At 35.3% G+C, this 15,636-nt stretch overlaps 1 protein-coding gene across 8 annotated transcripts in view; it reads left to right on the top strand.

Annotated features, from left to right (window-relative positions):
* The window catches only part of ADGRB3 (adhesion G protein-coupled receptor B3), a 469,027-nt gene that overhangs the window by 422,480 nt on the left and 30,911 nt on the right, over positions 1-15,636 (top strand). For all 8 annotated transcript variants that reach the window (XM_061460537.1, XM_061460535.1, XM_061460541.1 and 5 more), the window contains 4 exons: positions 4,838-4,988; positions 5,554-5,623; positions 10,483-10,549; positions 12,732-12,817. In XM_061460537.1, coding sequence (XP_061316521.1) covers positions 4,838-4,988; positions 5,554-5,623; positions 10,483-10,549; positions 12,732-12,817 — 374 coding nt within the window. The remainder of the gene's footprint in view (positions 1-4,837; positions 4,989-5,553; positions 5,624-10,482; positions 10,550-12,731; positions 12,818-15,636) is intronic.

Below are 15,636 nucleotides of genomic sequence, written 5' to 3'. Positions count from 1 at the left end.
TGGGGCAGATCACATAACTACTTGAAACCCACTGCTGTTGCACTAATAAAATGGCTTGCTCAAAAAATCCAAGTAAAGGGTACCATTCACATTGTACTGCTTACAGAATCCTTCAGTATAGTAATTAACTGTGCATATCTCTTCACATAAATGCCCATGAAGTCAAATGCTAATTATTTGGGGCTATCATGTCAGATATCAGAACACAGTGTAATGAAGGTAAACCACTTAAGCCTTCAATTTTTAAGAGCACCAGAAAAGATTTTTAGATGATCTGAAAGTTTGCCTGTAAGTTAAAGCAAATAGTTTCATAGCTGTTGATTTAAAACGTGAATAAAATTATTTTAGAACACCTCCTTCCACTGTAGTGCTATTTTCAATATGGGCATCAGATTTCCTGATTTTTTTTTGCTTGAACAAGTGCTCTAACAGTACTTGAGCCTGGAAAAAGAAAAGAACATGGGATTTTTTTAAATAAAATAGTACCTTCAGAGCTTTAAAGTGCCAGTAATATTAATGATCCTGGAAGAGAAACATGAAAGTCTACATCTATGATTTCTGAGGTGTTTAAGGTTCTAACAGTTTCAAATACGTTTCTGACTGAAGAGACAGCTTTTCTTGCCATATTTTTTTGTCATTGAAAATTTGTCCCCCTTCAAGAAAAGCACTCCTGAGATGCAAGCCCTTACTTCTTTGTCCCACAACCTCTGGAAGTCCATCTGCTATTTCATGACAGTTTACTCAAGAAATTAGTATTTAATCTACAATTCAATATTATCTGACCAGGATACTGTATCCCTGTATTCTAACAGGTTCTGCAATTCCTGAGACAAAGGTACTGCATTGTGCATATCAGTTTAAAAATAAATAATAATAATAAATAAAATAAAGAATCATAAGCAGTATTTTACTTTATGAATTTATATTTTTAATTTAAAGAAGGAAAAGAAACTTTTTTAAAGCTAAGAACTTCAGAGTCACAAAAAGTGAATAAAATGTACCAGTTTTGGAATATAATTATATTTTTGCTCTTAGCTACATCTTTTGCATTCTCTCTGCTTTGTTTGTTCTTTGTTTCCTTTATTCTTTTCTGCTGTCTTCAAGTGCTCTTTGTGTATTCAGTGCATGGTCAGAACTTCGTAAGCGTAAAATTAGCACCCATTGAATTTATTTCCTTAAGTTTATCTTCTCACAGCTAATTCAAGGGCAAGATTGTTTTCACTTCCAAGAAATTTTATTATTTATATAACTTTCTAGTAGTTTTCATTTCTACTTCATGATGTAATCCATCTGAGTGGATTTTAGCGCTATTCATTTTACTGTCATCAATACAGATTTCATTTTCCGGTAGCTTTAATTCTTGTATGATTTATCAGAATCCAGAAACAGGCAGCTAGTTTGTTGAAGAGAAAAGAACCTGTTTCAAGGCAAGAAGAAAAATCATGTGTCCTTACTTAACAGTCTTTTTCTTCATGTAGAAGGTCTGCTCACACCACTATTAAAAAAAAAAAAATCAGTTTTACTTAAAAAAATGCAACCAACAACCAGATGTTCCAAAAACAGTGATAAATTTTTATTTTGAGATTTCATTTATGACCTACCTTTTGTAATTTTTATTTTGAGATTTCATTTATGACCTACATTTTGTAGGTCATGCAAATGGACAAATGTTCTCTATATCGTTTATACATTAAAAATATTAATCACTAGGTTAAGTAGCTTTGAATTTCCACTGTTCTTTACATTTCTCAGCTATGCTTCAGTACTCTCATTTGCAGCTTCATTATGACAAGAATGAAAGAAGAAAATAATTTGATACCTGATATGTGCTCTTGCTTTCAGTAGTATATTGTTTATTAAAAAGGGATGAATGGTCTTACTTAGATATTCAAGGTAGCAAAACGTTTGTATTCAATGAAAGCTACACTTGTACTCAATTAAAGCTCATGAAATTATGCATACTGCAGACAGAAAAGCTCCCTTTCCCTACTTGTAATTAGAATTAAATATGGGGAACTGAGAATAACACAATGGGAGGAAGAGGAGGTTAGAGTAACTGAGTTGAGTTAATTTCAGAAGCTTGAAGAAATAATGAATAAATTAGGTTGTTAAAATTCATTTGTTGCAAATTGACAGATGCTTGCCACAGGTAATTAATTCATTATGTTTTAATAATTTAGAATTAGAAAAAAAAAGGAACACCTTCTCCTAAAGCAATGGGGAAGATTTGTACCACTGTTGGTGCAGACAGGTTGACACACTGCAGCTTTCTCTGAGTAATAGGACCCAAAGTTTTAGTGATGCTGCTGCATGTGCATCAAGGCAAGGGGATGTGGTGGTCCCTTGGCAACACAGAAGTGGAAATGGAGAAGGACAGACTGGAGTAGTCCATGACCTGGTGAGAAAGAAAAATATTCTAATAAAGTTCTTGCAAAAATTATGGCTCCCTGGCTAGAGATACTCAATGCCCCATTTAATAACAGCTTTTGGTGAAAATAAATTTTTGTTCCTATTTAGAAATAGACTTCCCAGATACAGCGTTTTCCCAGACAAAAAAAAACCCACATTGTTCATTCATCGAAGGGAAGAATACAGAATTGCATAAAAGCAGATTTCTATGGGAGATATTGTTCAGCTGTACTTAGCCCATGGCTATACCTGGGATAGGAAACTCATTTGCCATGACTGCTTCTCTGGCTGGGGAAGGAGTGACTGACTTCATTTCAAGCACTGTCTTCACATGATTCTGTCATGATCCCACAGTGGTTGCTAGCTGATACTTTGAGGCTGATTTGCATCTTTCTGATGGTATATGATGAAAGTATGCTGTTGTATAGTGATACAGACTTATCATTTGTGTTCACTGAAAAGCCCTGTCTGCCATTTAGAATAGTTATAATCAGCACTCATATATTGTAGCTAAAGCACAGGTCACTTCTAATAAAACTTGCTTCTGTCTTCTCATTTTGTGATCAAAATGACCATTAATATTTTTATCACAGTTCTTTCTTCCACAACAGCCATGTCTCAGACATGTCACATCTCTCATCTCTCACATTTGTCTCAGATTATCATCATCTATCTTTCTTTCAATACAGGGAATAAATTATGAACTAAATCCTACAGTCTATACTCAGTCAGTCAAAAGTTAGCAATGTTTTCACCAAAAATATCAGGATTTGTTTGTATTTGCAGTATTTATAAGGAAAATTCACTTTTGTTTTCCTTTTTTTTTTTTTTTTTCCAGGATAATACTGTGTTTTATCTATGCATTTTCTCCTTAAAAGATTCTGTATTATTTCTCAAAAGTTATTTTATTGTAAAATTCTTGTTTCTACAAGACATGCTTGCTTTTGCAGAAACATTGATAGGAAAGCAAATTAAACTTGCATAGTGGGAATTCATAACATATGAGCCAGCTAGCAAATGAAAGGGCATTTCTATATTTTCTATTATATTTATTGTGTAGTTCGCTGCATAGCTTTCCTTTTAAATAAGTATTTTTCATATCCAGGAAATACAGCTATCAGTCACATACAGGAGTGAATTTATGAATCCACATACTTTAGGGACATATTCCTCCCAGATTTCTGGATAATCCAGCCTTGATTCAACAATGTATATATGTGAGCATCTATATATAATGTCGTGGTTTGGAGATACAGGCCGAGCTGGAAACCTAGGACACAAAGGAAAAACATAACTGCTACTGCTGAACCCAGGGCATATAATTATGATATATATAAAATATATTAGGATATATATATAATTAGAATATATATATATATATATATAATTTTCTTCCTAAATAATTTGCTGAACTGGGATCTGAGTAAAAAAAAATACTACCCTTTTATTATGTGTGTGGAAGATACCTATTAGATGTCTACTTTTCACAACTACGATCTTAAATTTTAATATTGGCTGTATGGGGTATGGGTTTATTTTGTTGTTGTTTTTTGTTTTTTTTTTTTACCTTAATGTGATTTTGACTCTTAGAATTATGATAGGGATAAGTTGTGATTAGGTTATTCTCAAAATTACTGTTGCGGTTTTGGTTCTGGAGTACAATGCATACTGCATTTTGCAGCCTGGGAGCCTGCAACTGGTATTTTAAGCAACACAGTAGAGGGTAGATCATCATTTACACCAAAACGCTCATTTATATAAGCTACAATGTCAAGTTTAATTAAAGACTACAGTGACAAAAGAAAGCCAAATGCACGAGCTCAAAATACTTTTCAGATGACAAAGGAATGACCCCCATAAAAATGATATCCAGGGTAATTGTTAAGGTTCTGATATTAAACCTAACTGAAAACATCTCAGGCAGCATATTCCAATAGGCTAATGTTCTATAAGATTTAAATGTAAAAATAAAATAAATCAAACTTCATATATTCTCTAAAATCCAGATTTACACTCAGGATCTTTTGGCATGGAGGGAAAAAAAATATAACTGGCAATTAAGAGCATTTGTATTCCCATATTTTCTGTGTTCAGCTCTGTGAGATGTTAGAATTAGTAACTTTGTAACTTGCTTACCACAATAGCTTTAGGATGATCCCTGGTCAAAGTAAACGTGCAGAGAAAAATCTGGTGTCATATATTATTTTGTGTTCTTTGTCCCTGCCCAGCACACAGTCAAAACCTCTTCTGCTTAATCCCCATCAGCATCTTTTTTTCTTTCTCTCTCTCTTTCTGGCCACCACATCATGAAGGGGGAGTTGATGCTAAGGATAAAGGTCAAGATGATAGAATATGACAACTCTTTGAATTGAAATGAGAAATGAGTGTCCCTAAGTATTCAGCATGAGTTTCTCTTTGCTCCCTGCAGGGCATCTGCACCACAACAACCGCATTTTTACACTTCTTCTTCTTAGCTTCATTCTGTTGGGTTTTGACAGAAGCGTGGCAGTCATATATGGCTGTTACTGGGAAAATTAGGACACGACTCATAAGGAAACGTTTCTTGTGCCTTGGATGGGGTAAGTCCATAAAATTAACTCCCTCAGAATCATTGGGATGAAAGCTTTAATGCAGCAACAATGTCAAGAATATCATAATATTTTTTAGTGAACCCAAAAGATAGTAGGCAGCATGTTGCTGAAAACAAAACTAGGTTAGGACCCTTTCCACCTTACCTCAAGCTCAAGTTATGCTGGCGTGTGTTTTAGCTTTATTTTTTATATATATAAATATGTTGACCAAAAATTTAGTTTTTTAGAAAGTGGTGTAATATCAAAAAATCAAAATAAAACAAGAAAAAACATTCACTGAATATTCATGAAGCCTCTTCCTAGTTCACTTTAAGACCTGTCAAATGTACCAGTACTTTAGCTACATCAAAGCGGTATACCGTAGGTAGAAAACAGTGCCCTTCTTCCTGCCAGTGCTTCAGGAAAACAAACCTTGCAATAGAACTGTGCTCCATTAAATGATTCGTTCCATGGAAAATTGGCCATTTTGCATTAGCGTGCCCTGTCATTTTTGTCCAGGCGTATTTTGCTTAGCATTTAATGGTTATTACTGTTTTGTTTGGTTTTTTTTCAGGTTTACCAGCATTAGTGGTTGCAATATCAATAGGCTTTACCAAGACAAAAGGATATGGAACAGCCCACTAGTAAGTCAATCTGAAATGATAAATTGTTCTTAATTAACAAGATTGTCATACCCATCAGGAATTACATAGAATAGTCTAAAGGCCCTACAGGTATCCAGTCACTCTTGGAACTGTCTTAAGAGTCACTGAGTGCTCCACAGAACAGCAGAGAAAAAGATATATGCCAGCCTTGGACTGAGCTCATCAAAGCACCAGGGATCCTGGATTTCTTGCAAGGTTTTGCAGGAGCAAGGCATTTAGAAACAGTGAGGATTTGGTCCACTTAGACACCTGACATTTAAATACATTTACCAAAGAAATGTTAAATATTGTGGCTACCTTTTGCCAGCACCTAAACGTGACTAAAACTGAATTGGCAAGAGTCTCTTTGGCACCCAGGTTTCTGCCCACCAAGCACATACCTCAGCTTCAGTGCTCCTGAACTGCTTGAAGCCAAAGCCCTGCAGAAATCTCAAAATAGCTCTGCCATCCATCCCCTCTCTCCCAGAGTGCGTGATCCAGCCTATTTCCTGGACTGGGCTGTATTTGAAGGGCAGCGAGGAAGAGATTGGTGTATTTCATTTACACTTTATTTATACAGTTCCTGTTTAGTTACCTGACTGGTTCCAGTGCACATTTAGGACTCTGGAAAATTCACTCCTCAATGAGGCTCCCTTTGGTTGTCTTCTGCTGAAGGAGCTTGGGCTGAGCTTCCTTCCTGCCAGCAGAGCACTTCAAGCACAGAGTTATGTTTGCAAAAATGTGTTTCCTTCAGTTCTCCTGTTTGGAGCTCTCCTCACGTTGCTTAAGAAATTAAGTATGCATCTGTACAGAAAGAGAGGAAATATGACTCTGTAGCCTGGTAATGAGGGCATTCATCAGAGATGTGGATGAGTTAGGTCAAGTCCTTGCTTCAATGAATATTTAATTATTCTCCTTAGTATCATCACTCAGTGAGATCAGGATTCCCCCTCTCTACCCTGTGTCCCCCAGTCTTGGCACATGGTGAGGGAGGCTTCAAGCCCTCACTCCAGCTCTGGATGGGTAAGGATTCAAAATTGAATCTCCTCCTGAATATTCTAACCACTGAGCTCTTTAGTTTTAAATTGTGACAGCATACATATTGCATTTTTTTAATGAGGACTGGATTACCTAATTGACGTGTTTAATTTGCATGTATAGCTGGCAATCATTAGTGAAACAGTGGTCTTAGCTGTCTTTTGGGAATTATATTGAGGATCTGCTCGTCCTGAACATTTTTTCTAGCTAATATGTGCTCATGTTGCTGGCTTTTTAATTATTTAGTCCCTGAACCAGGACTGGAGAACCATTTAGGCTGTGAGAATTACAAATCACAAGATTACAATATCCAGACCCCACTGGGAATGTAGCTCTGTGCTTTGAAGGATTAATCCCATTGCATTTACTCTACTAAAATTATTCATGTATGACTACTTGCTTTACTTAGTTTTGCTTCCTACTTCCTTTCTGGGTTGAATACATTTTTAAAAGAGGATATACTGAAATATTCAGACAAGCAACAAATCTTTCATTAAGGGTAACCTGGAAAGTAAAATAGAGCAGGCCTCTGTACATATAACAGCTCATCTCCCGGGATTCAAATTCAGCTGACACAGTGCAAAAGAAAGTGTACAAGGGACAAACAGAATCATAATGCAGCTTTCTTATCTTGTTTGCAAATACGTTTTCTTGGCATTTGACATTTGAATTGTATAAGGAAAACAGGGAATGCGGGAAAGGGAGATTCTTCCTCCATTAGCAGTTGATGTGCTGTCCCACTCCAGACGACAGCAAAGAATTATGCCGCATAATAACCATTGGGCAGTATAAAAGCAGAGCTCCTGTCCTGCTCATTCTCCCTTAACTAAAGCACTTGTTTGAGGTTTTTAACTGCTTAAGCTATATTTGGCCTGTTTGGCTGCAACCAATTGCACACGTGCTGTCATCAGAAATGGGTCCTGTTGCAAATTATTCCTGGTCTGTAAGATACTATTTTTGAAAATGATGCTTTCAAATGGAGGAAATTAAGAGTGAAAATGAAGGAATTTATTCCAATCCCATAGTCCTACACATGATGAGCTTGAAAAAAAGGGAGAAGGCCCAAGGATCTTCAAAGCAGATCGTAGTTTCATACAGTATATGTATGACTGCTGGGGGTGACATAAATTGTTCACACTCAAACCAGTTCTGTGATAAACAGTCTCTGATCTCTGTCATTATCTTTCTGTCTTTTTATCTTTATCTAGCCCTAATCATTAAACAATTATATAACTGTACATTTAAAAATACATATGAAATACATTTCACACAGTCACTTGTACTGATATATATACAGAAGCTGAAGGGGCTTTCATAAAAACGGTAAAAAAATGACAGTGACAAGTTTTTATATATTTCAGGATATCTGAAAAAGATTCATGCATCTGAAAGTTTTTTTTTTTTCCAAGTATCTCTGTGAGTCTAATAAATATTGTTGCTACCTCTCTTCAGACAGCAGGTATGAAAGCACCACTACTATAAGTTATAGTTAATAAACCTGTGTGACAGACTCGCATTTACAGAAAGTGCTATATATTAATAAGCAATGAAGATAACTTACAGGAATTCATTACACCAGCAAAAAATAAAATTCTGACATAGTCATGTTCTTATAAGAGAAGGAACCGATCTACTGAAGAGCATCAAACAACTTGCAGAATCTCAGGATACAGGAGCAAGTCTGCAGATACTTCATCAGCAGAATTTTATGACCATGTAACTTGGTCCCATAAAACCACCAGTGGATGCTTTCAACACTCATCAATTTATATGGCTTTTTGCTGTGTGGGGATCAGGGAGAAAGAAGAAAGAACAGGAAAATAAAATAAAAACAACCATGAAGGATAAGAAAAATTGCTATTAGAGCAAAGAAAAAGAAGAAGAAAAAAAGTAAAACTTTGACAATTTACTTACTATATAAGAAGGCACCTGAGAATCTGTCTTCAGAAAGTCTTCAACAGAAAAAGATTGGGAAAAAGCACATTTCAGAGTCTTCAACTAGCAGATATTGAATACACTGCAATAATAACATTACACATTGTTGAAAATCCAGATTGTTGAAAACTCAGATTGTGTAAATAAAATAGGAAAACTACATTTTTTTCACAGCTCTGCCTCTACATGGAAGCCACTCTTTTTAACAGCCATTTTATTGAGGCCATGGGAAAAGAAATGAACAATTCTCCCCTGGTCTTAAAGATTTTTTGTGGTAGAAACTGCTTTTATTAAAAGAAACCCACCACCAACAACAACAAAAAACACAAAAAAAAAACAAACCAAGCAGCTAACTTACTGACCCCCTTATTCAGCACAGGTAACTGAAATTATGTTACAAATACAAAACATAACAATTTTTATGAACTGATATTTCTGTCTCCCAGTAAACATTTATTACATGAATTATTTACACAGAGTGGTCATCTTCATTAGGTTTAAAAGTTTATACTGGTAGGGAAATGCTCTGTGAACAGATTTCCCCCTCTCAGAAGCTCACAATAAATAACCTGGCTTTTGGAAAAATAGCAAGAAAAATTGCAGGAAATATTGAAAGCATTTTTCTTTGACATTACAAAATACATTGAGCATTACTGCTGTAGCTGGTTTTTGAGGTAGGATGTAGGATAGCCTGACCTGTGTTACCTTTTTAACAGTGAAGAAGATATGAATTATTTGCATCAATTCATCATTCCAGAGTTGAGCACAGATGCAGTTGTTTCCCTGTGGCAGATTTCACATGGTTTCAGTGCAATGGGAAACACTTCTATTCTTTGCAGTCAGAATTCCAGCCCTAACAGGCCATTAATATTATGATGTGCTTGCATTTAATTTCTTTGGTTTTCAAAAGTATAAAAAACAGTACTGGAAAATAAGATTTGTATAATTCTGATGTGAATGTTTCTGCAAGCGAGATCCAAGTAAATTATTTGAATGCATATACTTGAGCTTTCTTATATGTAGGTGTGACCATGCATTCAAATAAACATGCAGTTCTTTGAATGTGTAATCACTGGGAAAATAGCACAGCTGCATTTACTTCAGTGTCTGAAGCTCCTGATCTTTTGCAGATATGGAAAGCTTTACATCATGGTGTATCAAATATTTAGCATTTGATTCTGTAAGAGCTCTGTTTGGAAATCTGATGGTTTTCAGTGAAAGCCCTGATGCAATATGACAAACTGCAAGATTAGTAGATCACAAGAAAATACAGTTTTCAGATGGTTTAAAATATACATTGACACTGTTTGCAAAATATTCCAGAGAATACAGAACAGTTAGATCATATATGATTTTTCTTTAATGGGAATATTGTCTGTAAGGCATCGTTCTAATTGCAATTACTAAAGGATACATGAGAATATCTGTAGAAGCCTGTTTTTTTTATGAAGTTCTATGTTATAGGTACTTGAGCTTTCATTGCTTTAAGTATAGTATTCTCAGATACTATAAGCTGAAAATGTTTCTAGATACCTACCTGGCAAGTGCTGTTCAGTTATCTCATCATACATGGTTAGAGGAAATTCAACAGAGATTTACAAACTTATTTTCTATTGTGCTCTTAATACATTTTAGGCATTTCGTTATATGTATAATTCATATTAAAACTTTTGAAACATTAGCAGTTGGTAATGGAAATAATTTTCAACTTTCTACATCATCATCTCAACAAAGTAATTTTTTTGTGTGTGTGTGCATATGAATCCCAAAAAGTAGGATTGAACATGCACCAAGAATCTTATGCTGTAGTAGTTACTAATGCTTTCTTGGCAATGCATTATACTTATTTGTAATTTGTGTTAGTTCTTCTCTAATGTTCTTTCCAGCTGCTGGCTGTCTCTTGAAGGAGGGCTACTTTATGCTTTCGTTGGACCTGCAGCTGCTGTTGTCTTGGTAAACATTAATATAATTTCCAGTATTTTCATATGAAATGTGGAATGTGCTATTTAAATTAAGAAAAGTTTAGCTATACAGTAGCATTATCTTTTGCTGTAAATACTAAGATCAGCACTTTTAAACATACCTTCAGTATTTTAAATGCATGATTCTTTTAGCTATATCACTTCTTTATGCCAGTTATCTCTCCATGTTTGTGCAATAAGCTGTGAAAGAGTAATGTGCTGATTAGTGGCACAGAAAACAAGCATCAGTTAGCTATTACCAGTAGCATCTATGCAATTGTCACTGCCTTGTGAAGTTCAGTGGCAGTCTTGATAGAGTGCTGCTTGACAGTGTATCACTGTGCCAGCTAAAGCAACAGAAGGAGTGGAACCAGCCAGCAAGTTCTTCATGGCTCCTGCTTTTGAAGGGAAAGAAAACATCGTCATAGCTTCGAAATGTTATTAATTTGTGTATTAATCTTCCACATCTCTAGAAATGCATTTAGATGTAGGATTCACTTTGCCTAATTGTAGACATCTGCAATGTAGATTTCTGCATGTAAGCTAGTTATACCAGCCATATTTCATTGTCAGTAGAGAAAAATATGCACTCTTAGTGCTCAAACCATCAGAAGTATTTCAGGTGCCTACTTCAGGCTAAGATGAATTGCATTCTACATGTGCCATCAGCTACCAGTCATCTGCTCTGCAGTCTTCATATGGATTTTTTACAATAATTTGTTTGGCATTTTTCCCTTACAGATTTTGAATCTAATTCTTTTCACTCCACCACTTTTATACTAGGATAGCTCTATCACCACTTAGTTCTGATTTTCCCTTGCAAAAGGGAATAGGTCTTAGGAGTCATCACAGATACAGGCATTTAGCTACATAAATTTTCCTGAAATGGATGTTTACTACTCCCATAGAGTTTGTCTCATCATTGCCTGGAGTCAAGCCAGGATCCTTTTGTACAACTCACAGTCCCTGTCATGATAGAGGAGCCAAAGATGTTTACAAAAAAGCCAGTCATCATTTTCACATGGAACTGTATGTTCTCTGTGTAATTGGCAAGCTTTGTTCAGAGACATTTGAAGTTCACAGTTGCATTTTGCCCTACTATTAGCTGGTAGCTGTGGAAGGAGCTGTTCCATGCAACCACTTAAGCCTAAGTGTACAAAGCAAAAGAATTATATAACATCAGCTGAAAATAAAGTGAGGATAAGAAAAGCTGGAAAAGAGTTGGCAGGACAGACTGGCAACAATAAGGTATTTTGGCACAGGTACTGAAAAATCTGTTTGAAAGGAAGACTACCCTTTGCTAATAAAAAAAAAAAAAGAAGGAAAAGAAAAGGGATATTTATTTAATAGGTTCAAAACTTGGTATGACCTCTTTGCATGGTTATGCAGAGACAGGTTCGTAGAGTTCAGCTCAGTAATACAAATGGATAATAACAGTCATTAAGTTGTCCATTAAATGCCGTTGCTATGTCCAGTAAGTGCCAAAGTCTGACTTCTGGAACACTTGCTTTTTTTTTCTTTTAAGTTAGGTCTTCAACCCATGTATGTGATCAGGACATTTACTTTAATGGAGCTAAACAGACTTAGCCCAGCATTCATCTTGTCCACAAGAAAAAAAAAAAAGAAAGAAAGGAAACTACAGTGCAACAAGGCTCAGGACCCACATTGGTCAATAGCATAGGTAGTGACTAATGGAGGGAAGATATGGAAAACCACAGGCTGGTTTTGCATAAGTGGAAACACCCACATGGTCCATAAATGCTTAAAAAGGAACATGGTCACAGTCATCATGTGTTCTGACCAGCTCTTCCCTGTGTGCACTGCTCAAATGCACTGGTTTTCTTTGAGCAGGATATACAGTTGCAATTAAAACTGAGGCAACATTAAAGATACATTACTTAAGCTTGTGGATAGCAGACATGTACATGTACAACTTGATATATATAAGGCATAACTCAAGATTCAAAAACCTGTTGCAGTGTGTGTATTTGTTACTCATTTGAGAATATGGCATTTGTTGTGCTCAGGGATGGTGTTACACAATTTCTGAAGGAACACTTGGATATGTAGCAGGAGGCATTTTGCAGGCCTGTAAGTGCCTTTTTCTGAAGAAACAGGATAAACCATTTTCTTTTAGGCCTTGAAAAATCAACAGTTTGTTTTCTGTTTTACAGGTCAACATGGTGATTGGCATTTTGGTATTTAATAAACTTGTTTCCAGAGATGGAATCCTAGATAAAAAGCTTAAACACAGAGCGGGGTAAGCAAAAAACAGATTATTTTAAGGCATATTAAAATTGTATCACCAATTTTCAATTATGGATATTCACCAAAAGTGCTTTTGATTGTGCTTTGAACTTTTATATCTGTGTAACAGTGTGTCTAACAGATTCCATTCATTGCAAAAGCTGCTGTTGCATTATCCCGAGAGAATGCAACTGAACACAGTAAAGATAATAAAACACAAGTACAACAGTATTAAGTTAACAAGAATGAAGATCTAACAAGTCTGAGTGAAGGTTTCAAAAAACTGTCATACGTGTAAAGCTGCAGTTAAGAAGAATTTTATGAACTGTGTGTACTGGAGGAACTAATTATTTTGTCTAGCTGTCAAATGTAATTATTGTGGTGGGAAATGTTACTCATTAGTGTAAACTGTTAAAAAATATGTTTTACAACAGTATATTCCTTACTGAGGTCAATGTTATTCTGCCATTCTGACTATGCAAAGAATTTGCCGCTGTTCTTACATTCGTATCTACGTAGAGGTATTTTCTCAATTAGTGTAGTAGAATTTCAAAGTAAAAAACCTCATGTTTTAAAGCTAAAAAAGAAAAAGAGTAAGTGGAAATTCTGTGTTATTGATTACTTACATTAACATTCAAATTCTGTTTGTTATCATGAGAAGAAAGGGTTGTGACAGTGGTGGTATCAGAAAATGCTTTTCAGTGGATTACAGTGATATGAAGAAATGCAGCAGCAAACCTAGATTCATTCCATATCACAGAAAAATATTTCACGAATGTATCCTCACCTTCTTAGCACATATGAGAATATATTTAAATTTTGAGTAATTTTTTTTGCAGCTACATGTTCTAGTATTGTCTTTTGGGCCAGTTTGTAGTATAAAACCACCAATATCTGCATTTCTAATTAGGATAAGCAATGACATCTTCATTGTACTGAGTATTACTGCTATGGGTAAATTTATTACAGCTTCACTTTGAATTACTTTACGATTTCCCTAACAGCAGCATTCCTAATAAGTTCAATTCATTGGTTAGATGAGCAAATTTATGATCAGTACTTCAGCTGGTGTGATTTGCATTTAATATTAATTCGGTTAAATCTTTCAGGTTTTCAGCTCTTTCACCACCGTTTTGACAAATATGTACCGAAACCTTTCATTTTGTTTCTTCTCTTTTCCTTCTTTTTCATTAAAAAAACATTAATTTCTGAACTTTGTCTACATTGCTCCACCAACACTGTTAACACTAATGAAATCTAGAATATTATAAATCTACTCAAAGTATTACAAGAAAAGTAATAACTTAGGAATCACAACTTCAAATTCACATTTGGTCTAATGCCAGTGATTTTAAGAGTTGGAGCAGCCACAGACTTGGCTTTGTACATTTTCTAAGGATATCCAAGCTTAGATTTAACTCTTTTTTTTTTTTCCTTCAGCTACTCAATTGTAGGGTATAGAAATCTATTTCCTTATATTATACTTTCCTGATGAAACAAATAACTTGCTTTCTAGCTGCACAACTTAGCAAAGAGGTATTTTATTTTAAAATAATGGATAACGAGCTATAAATTATTCTATCCAGCTATTCTGGGAAGGCATGTATATACCCTAATGAGAAACAATCTCAACTTTTGTGATAGTATAAGATGGTGGCGTGGCAACAGCATTCCTTGATACTACTTGGCATATGATGTGTATTGAGTCATTCTTTGGGGCAAAGAAGTTGGTGCAGCATTTGATCTCTTGTAGAAAAGGGATTGTCACCCATTTCTCAAGTATCTTTTGCCAGCCATGCTCAGGAAGGCAACTTAATTCTTTCTGGCAAACATTGGACTTCACACCTGTCAAAAGTTCAGTCAAAATTCAGCTGTAGGATTCATTTATGTGGGATTTAAAGAAGTGAATGGGGCAAAATACACTAAGTCCATATGACTCTTACCACCTTAAATAAGCATACGGAGAATCAACAAGTGGAAAAAAGAGGTGTTGTTTTCATGTATCTCAATCATTTTCCTAAAATAAGAGGTAGCACACATATATGCCCAGACAGAAAGTTTATTTTTGGTTTATATACACATCAACTTCTATTATTATTTGCAAGATGCAAAACAGATCTATAGAAATAAGAAGAATAGTCTATTCTGATAATGTTAAAGTACTACCGAGCAAAGATAGAGAGTGTTTCTTTCCTCAAGCTTAGCTAAGCTCACCCAAGACATTTTTCTATTTCATTCATTAATGTAGATCTTTAATTGATGTAAACTGTTGTGGATTCACCGAGTTCTTTTTCCACCACACAATCACCCTATACAAAGTCATGGTTCTCACTGTTTTATTATGGGAAAAAAATAATGCTTTTTAATAGAAAATATACTGCACTTCTTTCGTGGAAAGCCATCATTTGGTTTATCAAAATGGAAACCTCTGGAGTTCAATGTTGTTTTGAGCAGTATGTTAAGAATCTTGTGAATGCTGGGTTTGGCAATAAAAAGGAGTTCCGCTGGTTGAAATAACTGGGAAAAAGCTGAAGTGTTACCTACCTACACCATGTTGACCACTTTCCAGCTGGGAATAGGTAAAGCACCCTTCCTTGTCACATCACAGCTATGGTTATTCCTTGTTCTGACAGCAGAAAGAGAAGGAAGAGCAAAAGTCCTTATTTAGTCAATTCAAGAAGTTGAATGCATGCTGTATATAAAAGAAAATTTAAATTCCAGGTTTTGCCCCTTAACTCTTCTGACAGGTGCAGAGGTACAATTGTCCATACAAAATGCTTTGAGCTTAATGCTTGTGTACTGTGTTTTATTAAAATGCAAAACAGGTCACCC

The sequence above is a fragment of the Pezoporus flaviventris genome, unplaced genomic scaffold (genome assembly GCF_033815535.1).
Source record: "Pezoporus flaviventris isolate CSIRO_AGI_PZ_B2104156 unplaced genomic scaffold, CSIRO_AGI_Pfla_v1 ptg000031l, whole genome shotgun sequence".
NCBI lineage: Eukaryota > Metazoa > Chordata > Aves > Psittaciformes > Psittacidae > Pezoporus > Pezoporus flaviventris.
Note: the sequence above shows the minus strand (reverse complement) of the source record. Positions and strands in the feature narration are given on the sequence as shown.